Source organism: Lepidochelys olivacea, assembly GCF_965140295.1.
Source record: "Lepidochelys olivacea isolate rLepOli2 genome assembly, chromosome: 7".
NCBI lineage: Eukaryota > Metazoa > Chordata > Testudines > Cheloniidae > Lepidochelys > Lepidochelys olivacea.
In genome coordinates, this window is record NC_140417.1 from 115864343 (window position 1) to 115887980 (window position 23638).

Here is a 23638-nt window from a genome sequence, read left to right on the forward strand (position 1 = left end):
ATACAGCTTCTTCATGCAACCCTCTTACTTTTGGAATCCTTGGATGATTTTACAAACATTGGAGGCCCAACAGAGTCCTCTCGGTAACAAGCTATTACCTATTAATCTGTCCTGGACTATGTGCCTCAGTACCATTACTGCTAGGCTTCTACGCAAACCGCAAGACCAATCCCTCTTGTGCACACTTTGTATGACTGTAGACACTAATATCATGCTTTGCCAACCAGTACAAACATGACCTAAAAACACCCAATTTGATATTCACGTAACTCATCCATGTAACACATCGTTTGGCCTCACTCATATAATTACCTACCCTTTTGTGATCAGTGGCCACTGGATTTGGTAGAAATACTCAGATGAAGGTGTTGCCCAGCAGTTGTTCAGAACTACTTTAAACCTGTGAGGAAACCAACCAATACACTGACATCAGCAACAATCTATCTGTCAGCGACAGTTCCCAGTTGTAAATCAATACCTTTCATACCTCTTACTTAACCCCTTGGCTTCTACTCCAGCAAATACATCTGAACCAATTTCTGAGGTTTCAACGACAAAGGGGGCTTCTTTTTTGCTTGAAAACTTGGCATTCTTTGAGAGAAAGAAGCAGCGTGCATTAATAACACCACCAAAGCAAAGACATGTGATTACGTAATAAAGCCAAGCACAGAAAAATGGAGTTCAGAAGTCTGGATTCCCTTGATAGGGGTGTTCTGATATGGGGTCAGACACGATTAGCTTTACATATCACTATATCCATCCATCTTTGCTAACAGCATTTCCCCCATAATGTCAGATTACAACAGTCATTGACATGATTAAGGCTTAAATTGTAAAGTCGAGTTGCAGGAGGGCTCAAGAAACCATCTTCCTTTTCTCAGGAAAGGGGCTAGCCAGCTACCTTATGTTTATGTCCAGCAAGAAAGAAGAGGCTTCTGTAAAAGACAGTCTGAGTTGCAAAATGTGTTTTGCTGAACTGACAAGGATTGCGTGCTGATGTCCAGACAAAGCATGTCTCCATGGGACCCTGAGCCTTGCAGCTTCTCATTGCACTGTAGTAAAACAAAGCTAGTAAGAGACTGAAACTGTGTAAACGAAAGTGTGGTGTACAGTTCAAAGCGTTGTCTATCTGGTTAGATAGAAAGATACACAGCCCCAAAGCTCCACAGAACCATCTTTCATCTGTTTCTTCCCTTGAATTGTTTCCTAACTTTCTCATTCTCTAGCACTGTTTTTCTCACATTCCTCTGGACAACAAAAGCCTAGAGACATTACAGCAGTCTCTTGTAGCCATAGCTTTGAAATATCCAATAGGCTGCCTGTATTGAACTTAAACCTAAAGACTGTACCTAGGCTAACAACCATGGGATGTCTGTGACATTAAGAACTTTACACTGATTTATAACTGCTTAGCCTTGTTGCAGAAGGAAGAATGGATGACGGGGAATGCAGAAACTGGATGTACCAATCCTCACAGGGTCTATAAGATTCACTACCTGCAGAGATGACCAAGAGAAGGAGGCAAGGGATGAAGGATAAGAGCACCATACTTATGGCTGGGATGGAATTAATCCTGCCTGACTCTGTGGCTGAGGAAACGCATCATGGTACAAAGTTCCTGCTGCTACCTAGTCCCTTGAAAGTGCTAATAGCGTCCTGGTGGAGGCAGACATGTACTTTGCCTCCGTTGAAAGGATGGGGGAACTCCTACTCCAGTGTGAGCGGCCCGGGAGCGTCCGGAAGAATTCTGAGTCAGGCAAAATCCCTCCTGCAGTGAACTGCTGAAGTGCGCACCCCTGCCCCTCGTGTCAAGTACACTCGCTCCACCACATCTGCTGCATTGGCCTCGTTCCAGTAGCAACCTATTGACATGGGTTTTTTTGTAAAACAGCAGGTGCTTTCTGTTTGGAGGGCCCTGGCACATTCCTCCGGGTTTAAGACCTGGAAGGGGAAATGTAAGGCTCCCTGCTGCCCTCTGTTGGGAGAAAGCAGAATTTTCTACAACCTTTTTTACAACACAAGGTAATGTTAACCATCCTGAAAACACTGGGAAGGTATTTGTTATCTTTGGCCTGAGGTGATTAACATATTTGAAGGCATGAGGCAGCCACAAGCCTAACTCAACATGTTTTTTTAAGATGCCAGCATAGATACTATGACACTCTCTGTCAAGAAACAGAAGGAATCTCTAAGTCATGCTGAAGCCACAAGTGGTTTGAGCGTCATTAATCCTTACCCTGCAACGAGCTACACTTTTGAAGCTGCTTTTCCTGACCTGTACCACTTGACGTTGATTTTTCTATTAGTTTCTTCCCCCAGTTTGTTTATTTCATTATGACACCAAACTGTGCAGGTGAAAATGTTTATGTGGGCTTGTGGTTACTGAGTCTGTGCGCACAAATGGCCATTTGGGCAATCAAAGTCGTTGCATGCAAATGGTTATAAAGCCCAAGCCCCTTATGCTTTTTAGTTTCACTCTGAGCCATTTGGCATCACCGTGACAGCGATTAGCAGAGGTGGAAGGATCCCTGTAGCGATAAAGCAATATTATGCCCCAAACTAGAGCTGTTTGAATAGTACAAAGAATGGAGCTCATTGCAAAACAATTTTCATCCTGCAGGAAATTTTGATATTTTGACCTTTTCTTTTCATCTTGAATTCGGGGTGAAAAAGAAACTGCACTGTCTCATGAGAAAGTGAGTCTGGCTTGGAAGCTGGGCCCACTTGGGCAAATGGGGCATGAGCGACCCAGAACTATAACTCCACTGAGGCACCATGGCAGCTATTTTGCTGATGGAAAATTCCATCAAAACTGAGCTTTTTCCCATTTTCTAAAGAGAAAATGTTTTGTTCAGAACATTTTGAGCAGCCCTAACAAAGTAGTGATTCACCCATGTTTTGCCCATACATGTCATGAGTCAGCGCCACACTTACTCACAGTGGTCATTATTTGTAGTCTGTGAGTACTCAAGGAGTACTATTGGCTGTTTGTGACTCCTTGGAGCCTCAAGAATTTTAGTTCAAATAATTAACTTGGCTAAAGAACAGATTGGAAATAGCTTGTTCGTTCTCCATCATTTGTTATTCTCCCATCATTCAGCCAGGAACTAGCAACAGGATTGAGGTATTTAACAGATCATTCACACACCACAAATAAGCAGGGACCAAAGCCTTTGGTTGTTGGTTCCCTAAAACCAGCGGGGATGGGGAAGATTCCACTGGTACCCTAAATCCAGTAGGTATAGGGGAAGATTCCATCCATCCAAGCCCTGTAGAGGATCCATATGCAAAGCCGCCCCATAGCCTGGCCTCAGGATTTGGCTCCATATCATTACTAGTGTGTTTTATTCATGTAAAATCTAGGCTACTGGGCTACCCTCCACTTACACTGTGATTTTCTGGAAATAGATTCAGGGGTTGGTTTGCTGCTCTGCCAATGCAGACAGACTCCCGCGTGCCCCCCCGCCCCCCCGAAAAGGTGGTAGAACTTTAAAAGGAAATCTTGCTGGCATGGGGCAAACATTGGAAATCAAATCCAGTGTGAACTAAAGATCTCAGGGGAACACTAAGCAGCCAGCTCATCGGAGAACAGCTAAGCAAATTTCAGGAGGAATGAAAGGGGCTTCTATATTTTGTGAGACTGGAGGATAGAAGCAGTGTCTGTGGATTCACACAGTTCTTTGTTTAGCCTAAAAGCAAAGTTTGGCTGTTTCTTCTGACACCATCAAATCTGTAACCATGCAAGAGAGAAACACGCCTCTAGTCAGCGAAATCTGTGCCACAAAGGGACATTACATGTTTTAAAAATGGTATATGAGCTACTCTGTTCCATCTAGATTGATCCTTATTAATTTATTAGAAATAAGTACATCCCCCCCCCCATAAATCCCATGTTCATTATCTGCTGCGTGGTGACAGTGTGCTCAATACCGTACAAAACAGAGGCGCTCTTATGGCTGGATTCCCTTCTCATGGACGCTGGTGGAAATATGGAACGGCTCCCATGAAGTGAGTGGACTCACCCCATTGTGCAGGCTCTGACAGACTAAATACCGGCTGAGAAGGAGCACTTACAGAGTAGAAGTTGAGGGATAATTGACTTTCAAATGAACCGGAGCTCCCATTCTTCACATGGACTGTCGCCACTCTAGAAAATTGAGAACATTTCGTATGACTGAAACATATGTTATTGATAATGGAGCCAGCCCTGTGCTGAAAATGGGGGAGTCTGTTCCTCCTGGGGGAGTTACCTTTGGTCGAAGGCAGCCTGGTTGACCAAGTAGTTTGCATGGTAAGTACAGGTGAATGAGTAATTCACAGGCTGGCTCTTCACAATTACCGAACTGTCGTTGGAGACGATGGAGTTGTAGAAGTGATAGATAGGGTTTTTAAACTGCAGTCGGGGGGGACAATGAGAGAAATGCTGGCAGTGAAAATTGGATGCAAACAGGGACCTCTGCCTGATGTTTGAAACAGGAAAAGGCCATTCTTGTGACATAAATGATCAGCAAAACAATCTGTTCTGGTTCTTTATGCATTTCTGTTACAGTAGAGTCTTGAGGCCCCAGTTGCCGAGAGCTGAGCACACAAGTAAATGAGAAGACGGTAATGTTAGTACATGTACATGTAGATGAATTGAATGTGGACCTAATCCCATGTGCGTTTTGGCTGCGCCAGGGATGCAGGGCTGTCTGACTTCCAACATAAGTGTCAATGATCCATGATATTGAAAAGCCCTAGAGCCTTTGACAAATCGTCTGAGTTTACATCCTGCCTGCCTCAGTTACAGCATGTATAGCCTGACCCAAAGAACATTAATGGTCATGGGAATCTTTCCACTGACTTCAGTGGGCTTTGGAATGGGCCCATGCTGTACAAAGTAGCTGCCAATGCACGGGAAGCGAATTTTTGCTCATGATGTACTTACCTCTGATTGAGTTCCACAGTAGGACTTGTTTTGAGGCGATAAATCTGGAATCGTGAATTGGTAGTATCCTGAATCATGAACCCCATTGTAGCAAACGCCTCCAAGAGCCAACTGATTAACCTCCCATCCATAGGGACATTCGGGAATTTTTGTAATGATGGTTTTAGGATAGCAATACACCAAAATGATGTCTGAAAGGAAAAAATACAGGTATTCTAAGTTCCATTCTCCTGCTAAGACTGATCTAGATCTGAACTTTGTGGGTAGTGTTTGCATCTGGAGTTTACATTTGGATCTACCTTTATCTCAAACTGGATTAAGGATCTGATGTCAGTGGAAGTTTATCTACTAACTTTAAAGGAAGCAGGTTTGGGGCCTATGGGAGTTTGGCATTTGAATACCATTGGATTTAAATTTGATATCTATTGTTATTTGCCTGGCTAAACCCCTTTAGGTCTCTTTGAAAATCCAATCCACCAGCCTAAATCTATAGAGCAAACCATAATAATCAAAATTCTTTTGGTGAAAGTCTGTCCCCATTGGGGTCTGGGAGAGTTTTGCCTTTGACTTCAGAGGGGCCAGAATTTCACCCTTTGTGTAAATTTTATTACAATTAGAACAGCTGATCAAAGAACAAAGAAAAAATGAAGTGAAATCGTACTACAAGGAAAATTGTCATATTACCGCATGTTAATGTTATGGGCCCAGATCCTTAGCTGGTGTCACTTAGCATATCACTATTGACTTCATTGAAAATAACCAGGGCAAGTGTGTTTGTTGTCTTCAGGAGACGTACATCTATTCATAGCAGCTTTATATCTGGGCCATACTATTACTAAAAGTTCTTATATTAATATCCATTGCTGTCGATACAGGGCCAATGTAAACATAATTGTCACAATTTCCAAGCCAAAATGCAGTTTGCAAAAGATGAAACAAACAGACCAAACTTTTTAATAACGGTCAGTACAGAGGCTGGACCCAGACATGAAGTACAGATATTACACATCACAGCATAGGGTTGCTTACTTGGTCTTGCAGTGATAGTGCTTCTTATTTACATGGAAACAGGTTGCATGAATTTGAATACATAAAAAGTAAAAGCAGCCTAAACATTAGTGGGCTGAAAATTGAAATTTGACTGCTAGCTACAGAAACAAAATATTGTTTAAAAAAATCCCCCCCAACCCAAAGCACACTGCTGCTTATGGGATACATAGGGCTTGATCTTGAATTCACGGCATAGCCACAGGCTTTGCTTTGTGTTGTGGGTGCTCAAGGAAGACAGGATTGAGAATGTAGCTGTGGAGACATTAATAATTTCCACTTTTTTTAAATCAATGAACTTTCAAAATTCCCAGCCTGATCCTCCTTGTAACTGCGCTCTGATCCTGCACCCACCCACAAGTAACTTTGCACGCATTAGTATGCCTATTGAATTCAGTCAGACTACTCACATGAGTAAAGCACCTTACTCATGAGCAACTGTTAAAATTCATCAATAGCTCATGGAAATGATTCCTGCTTATCCATTTTGTTGACACAAGCACAGTGGACATGCAGATAAAGTGATACTTCATATTTTAAGGGATCCTGGATAAATTTCTAATATATGTTCTCTAATTTTTGAAAGTTGCAAGCCAAGGTCCCAGTCCTGCACTAAATCAGTTGGGCTCCCAGGCAGAATTCAGTGGAGGATCGGAAAGTTACTTTCACCCCCCTAATACAGTACCCTGGTTATATTTGTTAGGTTTCAGCCCTACAAACCCTTATGCACGTCAGTAGTCCAACTGGAGTCAATGGAACTACTCACATGAGTAATGCCTGCTCATGTGGCAAGGATTTGCAGGATGTAGCCCTTGATATGTTAGAATGCTTTAGATTCATTTCTAATTTCAGGACTCTTTTAGGCCCTGATCCTGCAGAGATTCACACATGTTTAATTTTATGCACTGTGACCGCTCCTTAGTTTGGCCTTAGTTTGTTTTCTGTGTTAGCTGAGACTAAAGTCAGACCAATAAAAACTGTGCCAGAATTAAAAACTTTAAATCCCTCAAGATAGATATTTCATTGTTACCTAACCAGAAACCCTTTGGCTTCCTTTAACTGTGAGAGAAGATTTTATTTAGAAAAATAAATTGAAGTTATTTTACCTGCTTTATTTGGATTGCAGGGGGCTGCAAAGGCTTGAACCAAGATGTCCAGCAGATAAATAGCAACAATCACCATGTCTTCCAAAGGGCCAAGAATACACTGATAACAAAAGCAGAGTTTGCCTTTTAAAATGCTGTTGGGTCTTAACGCATTTTTTTAAAATGTTAATTTTTTTTAAAAAAGAGAAAATGTCTCTGAAATTCCATCAAGTGCAATTATAGACTTGTAGATGTGGTTTAACATGCTCCTTAGTCACTGCTGGAAAAATCATTCTGTGATATTGAGACGTCATCCAGTTTGATTGCAATGGCCACTCAGAAATATTTCCTGAGCACGTCTGCCTCTTTGGCATCATTATTGATCATTTCAGCATCTGAGTCTAGTAATGGATCTGTGTCACTACTAAGGATTTCTTTTTTGTTCCTATAAAAGTCACAGAATAAAAGAGCTTCAAACATGAATGAATCAAAATTAGACAATGAATTTGAAGGAAAAAAGAGAAGCAGGAAAAACAAAATCAAGCAAGGAAATCAGAAGAAGAGAGAGAAGAGCTAATTGGAAGGAAGAAGAAGAAGTGTAGAGGTGAGTAAAAATACACTTTACTTATTAGCCAAACAGAGAAACTATTCCCATATTCAGTCCGGATGGTTGTTATCCTGCAATATATATCTCACTCTCTCATGCAAAGCTGTTGAGTGAATGATATGATTTCTCCTTTAATATTAGCCTCTGAGTTTGCAAAATAGCAATGTGAATTAATAGTATTACGAATTCAGTCACAGACCTCAAACCTTCAAGCTGTTCTGCACCGATGCAGGCATGGTCCCAGCACAGAACAGTTTGCAGGATCAGGGCCATAATACTTGTATTTTTCAATACTAGACACTTTTTAGGTAATTCCTCTAGCTTACACAGATCACTCAGCAGACAGAAATAACAAGTATCATTTAGCCAGTAATGTGCCCAGATAGAAAAACAATTTTTTCCTTGGAATTAGTATTTTCAACACAAAAAACATTTTCAATCAATCAGCCTGTTTTTCTAATAATATATTAAATGTTTATACTGTATATCTAAGTGACAATTCCTTTAAAAAAATCACATGCACCCATTAGAAGTTTAAGGAATATAATACCTACAAGACAAGAACAGGCAAAGGATTCAGGTGTTCATTCTCCCCGTTTTATTCTGTTAGCTGTGTATCTGCTCTTCCCAAGATGTCCTTCTTTCAAATGAATCCAGCTGGCGTTATCGTCACTTTATATAGGCCATCTTGTGAAAGGGACCCATCTTTGGTTAAATCTCAATCAACCAGTAGTATCCAATAGGGTAGGATGGCCAAAAAGAATTGTACAAAGTAACTGAATGGAAAGTTCAGTTCCCCTGCTCTAGGGTAGACATTATTCATGCTATCTGAATGAGGTTTAAACCTATTTATTATGGTCTTCAAACAGAATTCTGCTAACAGTATGAAAGTTGCACCAAATTTGTTTTACATCTTAACTTGGAAGATAGTATGTGGACTTTTTTTTTATTGGCAGGAAGCCAGTTGCCTGCTGGCTGAAATCTGCTTACTTAAAAGACACTGAATGCCCATTGGGTGGGAATTTCAAACAAGCACAAGGGTACTATGTGTCAGGAAGCAGGGCCTGCAGCAGACCTACTCTCCAGACAATCTAATAAGTGCAGCTAGCCTTTAGAAGGCTGCATGATTCGTTCCATTACCTGGAAGGATCAGCAGACTGGCTCTTAAGACCAGTTGCAGCAGCAGTTCACTGGCTGCTCAAAGCATTTGCCCACAGTTATGATAGGTCCTGTGCCTGCCTGGTCCAGCCCTGCTCTTGCCTTACCTCACACGAGGTAACCCGGTCTAAGGGCATGTCTACACTTACCTCCGGAGTGATCGATCCAGCAGGGGTCGATTTATAGCGTCTAGTGAAGATGCGAAAAATCAACCGCCAAGCGCTCTCCCATTGACTCCGGTACTCCACCGGAGCGAGAGGCGCAGGCGGAGTCGATGGGGGAAGCGGCAGCTGTCGACTTACTGCAGTGAAGACACCGTGGTGAGCAGATATAAGTACGTCGACTTCAGCTACGTTAGTCACGTAGCTGAAGTTGCGTAACTTAGATCTATTCTCCTCCCCTCCCTCCCCCAGTGTAGACCAGGCCTAACCCTTGGCTCTGATTCCTGACCTCTGACTTTGGGTCTAACCCTTGGCTCTGGCATCTGGCTGCTGAATTCAGTTCTGACCCTGGCTCTGCCTCTGTCTGTGATCCTTGGCTTGGGCACCTCTCTGCTCTGACCACTAGGCCTGACTGCCCACATCCCCATCACGGACACTGTGTGCCCAACTCTTATTGAATATCTATGGGAGTTAGGGCCTAGCTCGCTTGGGTGTTTTTGAAAATCCCACCCTCTAATGTCACTCGGATAGACACAGGAGACAATATTCAATAGATTATTTTCCAGCATTGAGGCTCTTTCATATTTCAGTAGATTTTATTATCCTTTTGCAGAGGCTCACATGAATCCAAGATGGAATATATTTCCTTAGGTGGGACTTGCCTTTTGCACCTAATCCCAGAAAAGCGTCCATAATGGGTAAAAGTCACCCTTGTGCGGAGAGCCAGATCAAAAGGCCTATATTCACCATACATTGTGGCCAGCTGTGTCTGCAAATGTATGTGGGTAGCGGCACATATAACCCATGGCTTCCCCATGACATGGTGTTTTGAGACAGTAGATCATACAGAGACCCAATAATCATGATTGTAGCTCATCCACATTCTGTCCTTCACCAGGCTGTATGCTAGGAGGTGCAGAGCCCACCACCTATCCCTGTTACCAGTGTTCCCTCTAATTTCTTTTGTCTGTCGGCGGAATTAATTTTGTTATGTGCACCAATATGGAGGTGATGTGTGGTAGGGGTGAGGCCTAGGGGTTCAGAGTGTGGGAGGGGGCTCAGGGCTGGGGCAGTGGGTTGGGGTGCGGGGAGGTGCGGCCCTGGGATGTGGCTGGGGATGAGGGGTTTGGGGTCCAGGCTGCCCTGGGGCTGTGGTGGGGATAGAGGACTCCCCCCAGCCCTCTCTCACTGCAGCAGCTTGGGGCCAGGTGAGAGGTGCCTCTCCCCAGCCATGGCAGCTCTGGTGGGGCTGGGCCGGGCTGGACTGGGCTGGGCCGTGGCACTTCTGGCAGAGAGGTGCCTCTCCTGGGCTGTGGCAGCTCCTGTGGGGCTGGGCTTGGGTCGGGGAGGGGCTCCTTTCCCCAGCAGCTCCTGTGGGGCTGGATTGGGTGGGGGGATTGGCACCTTTCCCCACCTGCACAGCCCTTGATAGCCTGCTGCGCAGTCGCGCAGCTTACAGGGAACTTAGCCTGCTATACAGCAGGAAGTTGGCATTTTCATTGTGTTTGAGGACTTCAGAGGGTGCAGATGTCCAGTGAGGATTTGCCTACAGCAGGTTGACAGTTTTCAAAAGCAAAATAGCTAAATAAAAAAAAAACGGCCTTTCATTCAAAATGAAAATTATTCAAAAAATACCCCCCCCCATCCTTTTTATTTGTTTGCAAAACTCTTGCTGCCTTTTTTTAATTACAAATTTTTTGTCAAGGATTTGTATCAGAAACCACTGGAAACTGCTATCAAAATGTTGATTGAAATATTTAAGCTGTCTGAAAACCTAATTTTCAGCAAGCTACATGTTTTGATAATGGTATCAATAAAAATGTCAATTAACAATTTTGTAAAAATGGGGAAAAATTGCTCTGTTTTGAATTCTGCAAAATGTAAACAACTTCCACATTTTGAATTTTTCATAAAACTTACCAAAAAAAACCCCACAAAAACCCAGCCTAGATTTTCCCAATAAAATGTATACAACTAAAGTAATTCCTTACATGGTGAGTTAGTATTAGGGAAGTTTTTAATGTGTATTAACATTTCTAATGCGATGTGCAACTCCCTCTTCTCTTTACTCCTGCCATTTTTTCCTCCTTCTCATTCCTAAGGAGATGAGTTAGTCACCAATATCACAAACAGTTTGTCCTTGGGGTGTATTGGAGGGGAACTTGGTCTAAAAATAAGCAATCAGTTATGTGGAATTCTAGTATGCAGCATTGTAGCTGTGTTGGTTTCAGGATATTAGAGGAACAAGTTGGATGAGGTAATATCTTTTATTGGCTCAACTTCTGTTGGTGAGAGAGATGAGTTTGAGTCCTAATTTTCAGCTCTGTGTAACCTCGAAACATTGTCTTCCTTGCCAACAGAAACAGGTCCAATAAGAGATACTACCTTACCGACCTTGTCTCTCTAATGTGGAATTATAGTAATATAAACACTATTTTCTTAATAGTAAAAATGTTGGGGCCATCTCAGGCTATGAATTTTTAAGCAGAACTCCCCATTGATTTCATTATAATGTGAGGGTACAATATAGCCCATGATATTTCAAGTAAAAATAGTGGAATACTGGACCTAACAATTCCCTATTTCCTATTTCAAACAATAAGCCACAAGCCTGACTCTGCAACTTTAGTCAGATAACAATTGCAAGACTAGACCAGAGTATATTAAATAGGCTGGTCCTTTTGCCCTTATGGGCCCAATTCTGTAAATAATTATCCATTGATTTAAATGAAATTACTTACACATGTATTGACATGCAAGATCAGGCCACTCCACCCTAGTCCACTGTCATTGCAACTGAGTTAAAGAATAGTTCATTATACAAGAACAGAGAGCATGAGTCAGCTGGTTTAATCCAATTACAGATGAGCCTGGGCCCAGACCAAAAATCCTGGAATTAGTGATATTGAAAATCCAGATCTATATGTCACTTTATAAAGCCCAAATTCAAACATCTACTCATTTCTTGATCCAAAATTAAATGGAACATTTGTGGTGTGTGTTTTAACAAAAAAAAAAAAAAAAAAAAAAGAGAGAGAGAGATTGAGATAGAGTGGTTAACTTATTGTTGTCATTGCTTTTGTGATTCTCTACTTCCTAGTTTTGCTTAGGACTGGAAACATCAACATAAGTGTCAAAACATCACGAGACAGGATACGTGCAGCCCAAACACAAGAGGAAGGATCTCATGAGAAAGCTTGTCCTTGCAAGTCTGCCCATCCCAATTCTTCAGACTCAAGGAACCAAATTCAGCCCTGTGGTAGATAAAGTGTGACTCCATTGACTTCAGTGGAGTTGGATTTGGGCTCAAGGCGTTTAACTGCGATTTGATCAAGAGCTATGTAGGTACGGACATAATACAAACACCCTGACTGACAAAGACAGTAGCATATATATTTTTGGTTGATCATCCTATAGCATTAGTAGAAACACTTAAAATACATGAAGATTGACTACATAGTAGTGCTTTTTCTTTGAAGCAGGGTGATGAAAAATATTCACCCCTTGGGTAACCCAACTGACTTCAGTGGAATTGCACTCAGATGGATTTATCTCAATAATTTTAGGAACAAAATAAATCTCCCACAATCTCCTCATGGCGGGGGAAAAAGCCTCCAGCTACCTGATACTCCTTTTAGGTGAAAAGTACAAAACAGAATGAAGTCCATGAAACAAATTCGACTACAGTGCAGACTGGTCTATAGATGTTTCCATTTGCATAAGAAACAAGGACTGCACAAAATGTACTTAGGCCAACCGGTGTTTGATACCTGGGCTGATAAAAGGTTAAGACCTGGGGGAGGTTTGTATTTCTCTGAGTAATTTAAAAAAAAATAAAAGCTCATTAAATTGCAAAGTACACCACTGAGACTCATTGCCCAGCCCCTCCCCTTAATTTAAGCAACATTTTAACAGTGTACGTATCAGTAGAAATCTCAACCAAGAGTAAATGAAAGCTTTGTTGTGAACCTAACCTAAAAGGGCAGCTTGTCTCTTTTGCTTTGGTCCCCCCTTCGACTGAGAGCTGAGCAAACATTTACTGTCCGGCTGTTACATGATGGAAACTAGTCTATGCTGGGATGAATATTATGACATCTGGTTTTTATTACACTGGATAAGAGAATAAAGCTGATGGATGCTCAGATCTATAAGCAATGATCTTATGGGGCCTAATTTAACTCTAACTGGAGTCAATGGAAAGGGTCTATCTGATTTCAATGAGAATTAGATCGGGCCTATAACCCCGAACCCTAGATTCCACTTCATATTGATGTTGTTTTGAGCACTATGTTTCAAAGCACGTTATAGAGAAATTGGGCCAAATACTGAAGTACTTATTCATTTCCATGGAGTTTTGCCTAAGAGAGAGATGACTGATTAAAAACTAAGGCCCAGATTCTCAAAGGTATCTAAGCTCCTAACTTCCATTGATTTCAACAGGAGTTGGAAGCCAATACCTTGCAGGTTCTGGGCCTGACAGCCTGATCATGTCATCTTTATTCACCCTAGTAGTCCTTATTTAGGAGAGTAGTTAGTCTGTAGGGATGTTGTGAGGCTTATTTTCATACTTCGTATGTTGCTTTGAGATCTTGGATGACAGGAGATCTACATAAGTACAAAGTATATTAACCTCTAAAAGCAATGATCCAATTATCCATTAGTTTACGCAGAAAGTTAGACCTTTTCTTTTCTTGTGAATTATCCAGCAACAAGCCCTGATTTGTATGAATGTATTTGTTATTAATGATTGTTCAGTTAACAGGTAGTGTAAATACATTTCAGTTCATGGAGTATTTGGGAACTGAGTGCTTCAGCTCTTCATAATGTTAGTCATGGTGTGTGATTGGTCGATCACCTGAGCTCATGATGGTGTTTCCGTTTCCTGATTGGATGGCTGAGCTAATTAGACAGGTGAATAATGGAAAGCATTTACTCTAATTCATGCAGGTATTCCCTGATGTGTCGTGTGTGTGAATACAGGAGAAGAATAAAAATACCCCAGACATTTATATCAACCAGTCATTCACCTGAATGTTCATGATGACCCATTAAAAGTGGTGTGAACATGCTAGAAGTAAACATCTATTGGTAACCAGAATGACTGCTCACAAATGTGATTTTTTTGTAGTATATACCCAGTTTTATCATCTAATTTAAATGAATATTCTTTTAAAATTTCTCTTACAAAGTTTTTGCCTGGGAATTTGTTTCCATTGGGACTCTTCAGGTATGTCTACACTACAGTTGGACACCCGGAGCTGACCCGTGCCAGCTGACTCAGGCTTGCGGGCTTGAGATATGGGGCTGTTTAATTGCGGCGGAGATATTCAGGCTCGGGCTGCAGCCTGAGTTCTGGGATTCTCCCACCTCACAGGGTCGTAGAGCCCAGGCTCCAGCCTGAGCCCAGATGTCTGCACCACAATTAGAAGTCCCTCAGCCCGAGTCCTGAGGGCCAAGTCAGGTGGTACAGGCCAGTCGTGGGTTTTTAGTTGCAGTGTAGACATACCCTTTCAGTTCTAACTAGTAGAGCTGGGTGATATTTTTTTCAGCGAATAGAATTTTTGTCAAAATATGCATTTTTGGGGACTCCAAAATATTTGTCAAATTCAACCCATATTTGCAAATCAGTTTTGGCCAAAAAGAAAAAAACCCTAAAAATATTTTCTCAAAATAGACAAAATGTTTTGTTTGGACCATTTGGAAATGTTTTGGGTTTTTTTTGTTTTGAAATGCTTCATTTTGACTCTCCATTTTGACACGTCATTTCACTTCCAAATTTGGCCAGTTTAAAAAAAACCACACAAAAAAAGAGAAAAACACCCCGAATGCCTAAATTGAAATGAAAAACTAAAAAAACCCAGCTCCTCATTTTGAGTTGACTAAAACTATTTTGGTTGATTCAAACAAAGGTTTTGACTCAATGACAAATATTGGAAAAAATTGGTTTTGGTTCAAACGGAACTGAATTTTTTGTTGACTTGGTCCCTGACTGGAAAATCCAGTATTTGCTCAGCTCTACTAACTTGTCACATTGGGTGGTGATTTCATTTCATTAAACTATAAGGTTTCAATGCAAGTTTCCTATTAATTTTTTTTAAAAGGCACATTTAGGGCCAGATCCTCTGATGCCAGGGAAGCTATCACTGAGTTACACCAGGTAAGGACCTGGCTTTTCATATTTTTTTAAATTTGCTGGACTGCAATCTCACTGTTTCTCCAGCTGTGTTGCTGCAGAGCAAGAAGTTGGGGAATGCAGCCTCACTCTCTTCTGAAACGTAATGAGCAGAGATGGGCTAAGACAACTGCTACAGATTTCCCTCTGAAAGGCTTGATGGATTGTCTCATACTATCGCATGCCGAGTTAGAGGCATTACAGTGCTGTTGCCCATATCTGCTGCAACATTCCAGTGCTACGGGGACACTGTCCAGAAAAAGAACATTACTGGAGCAATAGCTATGGGGCCAGTGCTGGCTGCCAGCCTGAGAAAATCAGTTAAAGTAATGAACGACACAAGGGACCCATTCTCTCTCCTTCCTCCCCTTCCACTAAAAATTCTTCTACATTGCAAAAAGATCAAGACCTGTGGTAGCGACAAAAGAAACTAAAAGGCTTACATGAAAGTGCTGTTACCTCGTGCCCCATTGCTTAAAATGCCTGCATGCCAAATCCACTGTTCTAATACAGAGAACTGGGTACCCAGTAAAAACTCAGAGTAGCTCAGAGTCAGGGCTGGGGAATTTTCAGTCTAGTGAAAGAGGATGCTTCTTAAAGTGGCCACATCCTGGACACTTAGGGGAGGATAGAAACACAAGACAGACACATTTTCCACTGAACACACTCCCCAAAGTGTCCCATATTTGGTGGCCTAAATTAGCACTATGGGAGTCATCCGGGGTGAGGGAGGGGGCTGCAAAAGCATCCAATCTACAGTTCTTTTCTGTTCGCACCAATGGAAAAACCGAATGTACTAACTAGTGTAACTTTGTAGCTGATTCTGCTTAGTTCTTTTGGAAAGGGGCTGAAATACAGCGTTTGGCCTTCCTGTAATGTCTGATCATTCCAGCTGACTTAAAACATGGCATTTGATTTGATATACGGCTGAAGACAATGAACAAAGACCACTCCAGGTCTTCAAAAAAGAAACCAGCATATGCTTAGCTATTTCAGAAACGTGTTTTACATATGCAAAAAAATGTACAGATCCAAAAATGTGGCTAGTGATTGTGAGTGCCTAACCTGAGATGTGTGAAAAGGAACCTGATTTCAGAGCACAGATGCTCAGCACTGACTGAAATTCAAGCCCCTTTTTAATATCACAAGTTGGTCACTCCAAAAATTGAAGTGGTCAAAATATCTATTCTCTCTCGAAGGTCTTGGACTGTATTTTTAACTCTTTAGTGTCTGGAGAGTCAGGTTTTCCAGACCTGCAAGGCTTCATGCCAAAACCCCCAGTACTAACGTGGAACTTAAGCTCCCAGCCCTTTCACAGGGGGTGGGCTAATGCAAGTGAACATACATCTTCCAGCAGGTCTGAACAAGAACTCTTGCACTTTTTCCCAGTTTACGAGCTGAATTTATTTTTAAGAGCTGCTGAAGACAACATCCCAGTTTATTATACAATCTATACATCATCCTAATCCACCAAAATACCCATGTTATAGAATAAGAAATAGAAAAGGAGGTAGGTACGCTAGCCACTGATCATGACAGGAGGCAGATGGAGGATGGAACACAAACTGTTCTCAAATAATTTATCATGATCCAGATATTGATTTAGGGTTTAGAAATCAGTCTTTCCACAGCTATTATTTTATCTTGCTGTGGAAAATAGGTATACGGCTGTTATTAAATTATGTCAGGACTTCTTGTTTACTTCCATTTTTTCAGTGCTGTCAAGCAATTAAAAAAATTAATTGCAATTAATCACCCAATTAAAAAAATTAGTTGCAATTAATCGCGCTGTTAAACAGTAATAGAATACCATTTATTTAAATATTTTTGGATGTTTTCTACATTTTCAAATACATTGATTTCAATTACAACACAGAATACAAAGTGTACAGTGCTCACTTTATAGTTATTTTTATTACAAATGTTTGCACTGTAAAAAATGAAAGAAATAGTATTTTTCAATTCACCTAATACAGGTAATGTAGTGCAATCTCTTTATCATGAAAGTTGAACTTACAAATGTAGAATTAGGTACAAAAAAACTGCATTCAAAAATAAAACAATTTAAACTTTAGAGCCTACAAGTCCACTCAGTCCTACTTCAGCCAATTGCTCAGACAAACGAGTTTGGTTACAATTTGCAGGAGATAATGCTGCTAACCTCTTGTTTACAATGTCACCTGAAAGTGAGAACAGACGTTCACATGGCATTGTTGTAGCCGGCATCACAAGATATTTATGTGCCAGATGTGCTAAAGATTCTTATGTACCTTCATGCTTCAAGCACCATTCCAAAGGACATTCCTCCATGCTAATGAGGGGTTCTGCTCGATAACGATCCAAAGCAGTGGAGGCCGACGTATGTTCATTTTCATCATCTGAGTCAGATGCCACCAGCAGAAGGTTGATTTTCTTTTTTGGTGGTTTGGGTTCTGTAGTTTCCACATCTGAGTGTTGCTCTTTCAAGATGTCTGAAAGCACACCTAGTCCCTCTCAGATTTTAGAAGGCACTCCAGATTCTTAAACCTTGGGTCGAGTGCCATAGCTATTATTTTTAAAAATCTCACATTGGTATCTTCTTTGAGTTTTGTCAAATCTGCTGTGAAAGTGCTCTTAAAATGGATGTGTGCTGGGTCTTCATCCGAGACTGCTATAACATGACATATATGGCAGAATGCAGGTAAAACTGAAGAGGAGACATACAGTTCTCCCCCAAGGAGTTCAGTCACAAATTTAATTAATACATTCTTTTTTTAACGAGCATCATCAGCATGGAAGCATGTCCTCTGGAATGGTGGCTGAAGGGGCATATGAATATTTAGCATATCTGGCACATAAATACCTTGCAATGCTGGCTACAAAAGTGCCATGCAAATGCCTGTTCTCACTTTCAGGTGACAGCATAAATAAGAAGCGGGCAGCATTATGTCCCATAAATCGAAACAAGCTTGTTTGTCTTAGCGATTGGCTGAACAAGAAGTAGGACTGAGTGGACTTGTAGGCTCTAAAGTTTTACATTGTTTTGTTTTTGAGTGTAGTTATGTAACAAAAAAAGGTCTACATTTGTAAGTTACACTTTCACGATAAGGAGATTGCATTATGGTACTTGTATGATGTGAATTGGAAAATACAATTTCTTTTGTTTATTGTTTTTACAGTGCAAATAGTCATAATCCAAAATAATAATATAAAGTGAGCACTGTACACGTTGTATTCGGTATTGTAATAGAATTCCATACATTTGAAAATGTAGAAAAGCATCCAAAAATATTTACTACATTTCAAGTGGTATTCTATTGTATAACAGTGCGATTAATCACAATTAATTTTCTTAATTGTGATTAATTTTTGAGTTAATCACGTGAGTTAACTGCGATTAATCGACAGCCCTACTTTTTTTTTATCATGACAAGAGCATATCGGTGCTAGAACTGTAGCAAATTAGTGTGATTTTGTTAAAGCTAGATTTATCAGTTTGTTATAGTCATGTCAATGCTGTGAGCCTGAATCCCTTCTGCACCAAAAACTCTGACTGACTTCCCCTTTGGCTCACTATAGCTGTTATTTGTGTCCATTCCCCTGCCCCCTTCTTCCCTCTTACTACAGATACCAGGAAAGGTGTGTGATCTAGTGGATGGGACACTGGAGTGGGAGTTAGGAGAACTTGGTTCTGTTGTCTGCTCTGATCCTAAATTGCTTTGTGAATTTCGGCAAGTCACTTTACCTTGTTGCCTCTGTTTCCCCTCCCACCCTTTGTCTTCATTTCAGGGCAGAGACTCTCTGTGTGTGTACAGCACCCTAGTACAACTGAGCCCTGATCTCAGCCAGGGCCTCTGGGTGCTGTTGAAATATAAATACATAATAGAAACCTCACTCTCCTTCTGCTGTCCCGCTCCCTCACCAGTTTCCTGGAGGCACTTCTGCAAGCCCTAGATTATCTTTGAATATGCCATAACTCAGAGATTGTATTAGATTTGTAAAGCAAATGGAGCCCAACAGGTAAGAGGATGAATCCTGGTTGCCATGTCCTGCTTGTCGCAGGCTCGAAAACTCGCAAGTGTAAGGGGGGCAAGGCACAGATATGTCTGCTCTGATTCAGGCTCCCAGAAAAGCCCATGAGGGAATATAGGTGTAACCCTTCTGCCCATCAGAGTTGGCAGCAACAAAGGCCAGGTTCAATATCTAGGGGATTCATTCCAATAACACAATGCAAACTGGCTCGAGCCCCCACCCAGTGACCTGGGACAAATATATACCACCCCTCTGGGCGCCTCCAAGAGGCAATACTTCCCCTCTCGCAAGCACATAGTCTGAGTGTAGCAAAAAAACTTTTAATAACAGAGAGAAACAATGTGGCATTATGTTGGGGAAACACCACCAACAGGATTCGTAACACAACCCATGAGCAAAAAAAAAAAAAAAAAAAACCGCCCCAAGCAAATTGGGGCATGTCCTTTCCCTTTGGTTCTTGAGTCCAGCAACCCCAAATCACCCAAAGTCCCAAAAGTCCAATGACCCAAAAGTGTCTGTCCCTGGTCAGGGCAGCCCCAGAGTTCGAAAGTTTATCTGTGAGCTTTACCTCCCAACCTGGGTGGAGATGGTGGGGGGGAGAGAGGTAGGGGGCACCTTACATAATCTGAAGCTGACCGCCCCACAACTCCATAGGCCTTCGCTCTGCCAGCCACCCCACGAACTGCTTCGCTCGGCTCCGCTGCTCCACCAGCCAGTCCACAAACTGCTCCGCTCCACATCCCACAAGCAGCTCCCGCCGTCCTCCGAACTGCTCCACCAGCCTGTCTGCAAGGCACTCCAGCCATCCCACAAACTGCTCCACAATATATCTTCAGGCTCCCCCACTACTTAACACAATGCTCAGTGATTTCAGCTCTTAGGTGAATTCAGCTTGTAGTCGGGGAGCCTCCGTGCTGGTGCACCATTAGCCCAAAGTGAGCTCAGCAGCCTGTAACTAGACTCCTAATAGAATCAAAATTAGCTCTGATATTCCACAGTGGAGAGAGGAGGAAGTGCAATTAGCATGTAAGGCCCTCACCCAGGGGCTCATGCCACCAAATATTAATACTTGTCCCCAACCTCTCTCAATTCACAGAGTTTTGGAACCCATGACCCTTGCCTAGCAAGTGCTACTTAGTTGATGGTGAGTCCCTCCATCATAACAAAAGGCCAAGTATAGTTCCAAGCACAGTTCCCATAATCAGGGTAATAACAATTTATTCTTCCTGCCCCAATAATAGAGACACTGGGGATCCCACAGCAGCCAAAGTGACCATTTGGGCAGCTATGGCCTCATTCTAGGCGGGGTGGGGTGTGCCTATGCAAATGAGATCGGCCCCTGAAGTTCTTTTCCACAACTTGCCACACCTCACCACCAGATGTCAGGGTGGAGCTCATCCTGACACTGCTTACATAGGGAGGAACATTCTGGGGTGGAATATAGCTGGGCTTGGTCTGTGCTTTTGGGGATGTACACCCTGACCTGGCAGAGAATTTATGCTTTCTCTCCTGAAGATTTTGTTCTCCGAGCAGGTATAATCTAGGCAAACAGCTGTCAGCAGGACCATTGATGTTGGGAATATGGGCACACAACAGCACTGCTTTGATCTGAGTCGGCAGGGAGGAGAAAACCACAGTGCACGCTGTTCCTTTGGATGCTGTAACAGGGTGGCCTGCGCCATTAAGGACCAGGAGGCCTTGAGGCCAGTCAGCTCTATTCATTTAGCTCTGCTGGCTACAACTGGACAGGGTCGGACTTAAAAGGAAAGAAGTCCAGTAGTGGGGAGCTGGCTGCAGAGGAGCGCAGAAGACTCTGAGGAGCCAGAGGAGAGTACAAGGCAGACAGAGGCCTGTAGAAGATTCCAGTCAGGAAGGCTGGGGAGTGGCTGTTCAGGAAAGAGCAGGGGGCAACCCAAAGGAGCCCAGGCGGGACTGAGGAGAGAGGTGAAAAGGAGCCTAGGAATGGTGAAAGCTGAGCCCCAAGAACAGAAAAGACAGACTCCTTGGGAAGGTGGCGCTAGTTGGAGAGTGGAGCGAAGACTTTGCACTGGGTATGGTTTGGACGTGGACCCCTGGAATGGGTGGTCTTTTGTTAGCAGCTTGGCAGGAAGGCCAAGTCATGTCTATGGCAGCAAATTGCCACTAAAACAAGAATAGGCTGAAGACTGACTAAAGGGAAACTGAGGCAGGGATTCTGGCACGGCCACCCCTGCTGCAAGGGGGGCACTCTGGAGACAGCCACCTTCCCCACTCCCATATGTTATCCAGTGGTGGCTAGCCTACAATCTTGGATATGGTGATATAGAACTAGACTTGGTGACTTGAGTGGGAGCTGTGCCTATTTAGCATCTCTGACCGCCAGGGCACATCTATTTCAGTGCCTCTATCTAGATTTAGATGCTGAACTTTTGCCACCCAAGTATGAAAATGTCGCCTTTGAGCTTTTTGTGCCTCAGGTTGACCCTCTGGTATGATGCTGTGGGTATAACCATGCACACCTGCTCTATGCGTGTGTGGCGCTGGAGTGCGGACGGCAAGCCTGAGGGCCCTTGGGAGAGTCTTAGAAATGGGTCCATATTGCTGATTCTTAGTACTGAGTTTGTTTGAATACTTTATTGCTCTGTATATATGTGTGTGTGTGATTAGCTTTGTAAACTACGTTAGCTGGGAGCTGCCTGTTTCAAAGTAGTGTGGGGGTGGCTTGGAATGGGCCCTCACAGGAGCCTCTCACCCATGTGTGCTGCTGTTTGAGGACTTGGACTGGTCGCTGCGTGCTGAAGGAGACTCTCACAAAACAGTCTGAATTCCAAGATTAAACAAAGTTGTCTTTCAAAAGTTGGGCCTTGCTGCTGAAGAGGTAACCCAAGGCCTAATCCAGTTAATGCACAGTGCTCTAAGACAGGGGTGGCCAACCTGAGCCTGAGAAGGAGTCAGAATTTACCCATGTACATTGCCAAAGAGCCACAGTAATACATCAGCAGCCCCGTATCAGCTCCCCCCACCCCACTCCCAGCTCCTCCCACCCACTGGCAGCCCCGCCAATCAGCACCTCCTTCTCCCTTCCCGTGTCTCCTGATCAGCTGTTTCATGGTGTGCAGGAGACTTGCGGGGAGAGGGGGGAAGGAGAGGAGCGAGGGCACGGTAGGCTCAGGGGAGGGGGCAGGAAGGGGTGGAGTGGGGCAGGGCCTGCGGCAAAGCCAGGGATTGAGCAGTGAGCACCCCCCTGCACATTGGAAAGTTGGCTCCTGTCGCTCCAGCCCCGGAGTCAGTGCCTATACAAGGAGCCGCATATTAACTTCTGAAGAGCCGCATGGGGCTCCAGAGCCACATGTTGGCCACCCCTGCTCTAAGATGATTCAGTGAAAGTCTCTACCAGCCAGTGTTGCAAACTCTCACCAATTTATTGTGAGTTTTGCAACATTTGATGTTTTCCCTTATAGCCTGTAAGGCCTCAGCATCCAACAGAATCTCAGCTTTAATTTTTGTTTCTAAAAAGTAAGTTTCTAGCCCTTGCACAAGAAAACATGAACCTTAAAGATTCAAAAGCTGGAAGGCAAATAACAGGACTCCAAATGCATTCTTTTAAAACTCTCATGATTTTTAAGCCACTCATAAGTTAGGCTCCAAAAATCATGATTTTTTGAAAGTTTGGGTTTGGCCATGCTGTGCTATAGAAGGGTAAAGTCTCCCTATTACACTCAGACCTTAGTCCACTCTCTCATACCTCCAGTTAATATTCAGTTACTCACTGTTATCAAACAATCTTCCATCAGTATCTATAGTGCTGTCCTCTCAAATCACCGCCCGTATAAAATGTAAACTCGAACCTTTGCACTCTTATCAATAGCCGTTGCTGATTAGAATCAGTGTTCATGTTTTCCAAGCCACATAATCCCACTAGTTCATTCTTAGACCTACTTTTATTAATACACTGTAACCATTAGCCTTCGAGTGTCCTACTTTTTAAACGTTTGTGATTTCCAGCAGGTCGATAACATCCCAAATGGAGACAGTCTCTTATTGTCGAGGGTCTGATAAATGCATTATGAAGAGTTGTTAAATGGCTTTTGAGTGCTGGTGCCCTTTCTTTTGAGATCATGCATCATACTTAATGGTGGTCATTAGAAATATAAATAGCTTTTGCTTTGCTTGTATGCTGTATCCCTTGCTTCTCCTTTAGACTGTATGCTCTTGTGAGCAAGGACTGGCTTTCTCCAGAATATGTTTGTACAACACCAATGCAAACAAGAAATGGCTTTGTATGAAGTTGAGTTGAGATCATGTTGGGACTGATCTAATGGTCAGTGAACTCCTATTGTTGGCACTGGATTGGCCCTAAACTTGCAATAGGTAATTTAGGCTCTGTTTTTTTGTGCAGGGGCTGTGGTCCAAGTCACAAATCTTTGGTGTTTTTAATTCTCACAGGGCTAGAGATTCTAAAGTGAGGCAGAGATCCCCAGGGATTACCCC

At 42.6% G+C, this 23638-nt stretch overlaps 1 protein-coding gene across 1 annotated transcript in view; it reads right to left on the reverse strand.

Annotated features, from left to right (window-relative positions):
* Nucleotides 1-22941, reverse strand: part of TECTB (tectorin beta) — a 35596-nt gene extending 12655 nt beyond the window's left edge. Inside the window, exons 1-7 of the mRNA XM_084635227.1 lie at nt 22918-22941; nt 7081-7180; nt 4928-5118; nt 4251-4393; nt 4075-4147; nt 488-591; nt 317-400 (exon numbers count right to left, since the gene is read on the reverse strand). Of these exons, the coding sequence (XP_084491353.1) occupies nt 317-400; nt 488-591; nt 4075-4147; nt 4251-4393; nt 4928-5118; nt 7081-7180; nt 22918-22938 (716 nt within the window). The 5' untranslated portion in view covers nt 22939-22941. The remainder of the gene's footprint in view (nt 1-316; nt 401-487; nt 592-4074; nt 4148-4250; nt 4394-4927; nt 5119-7080; nt 7181-22917) is intronic.
* Between the last annotated feature and the right edge of the window lie 697 nt (nt 22942-23638).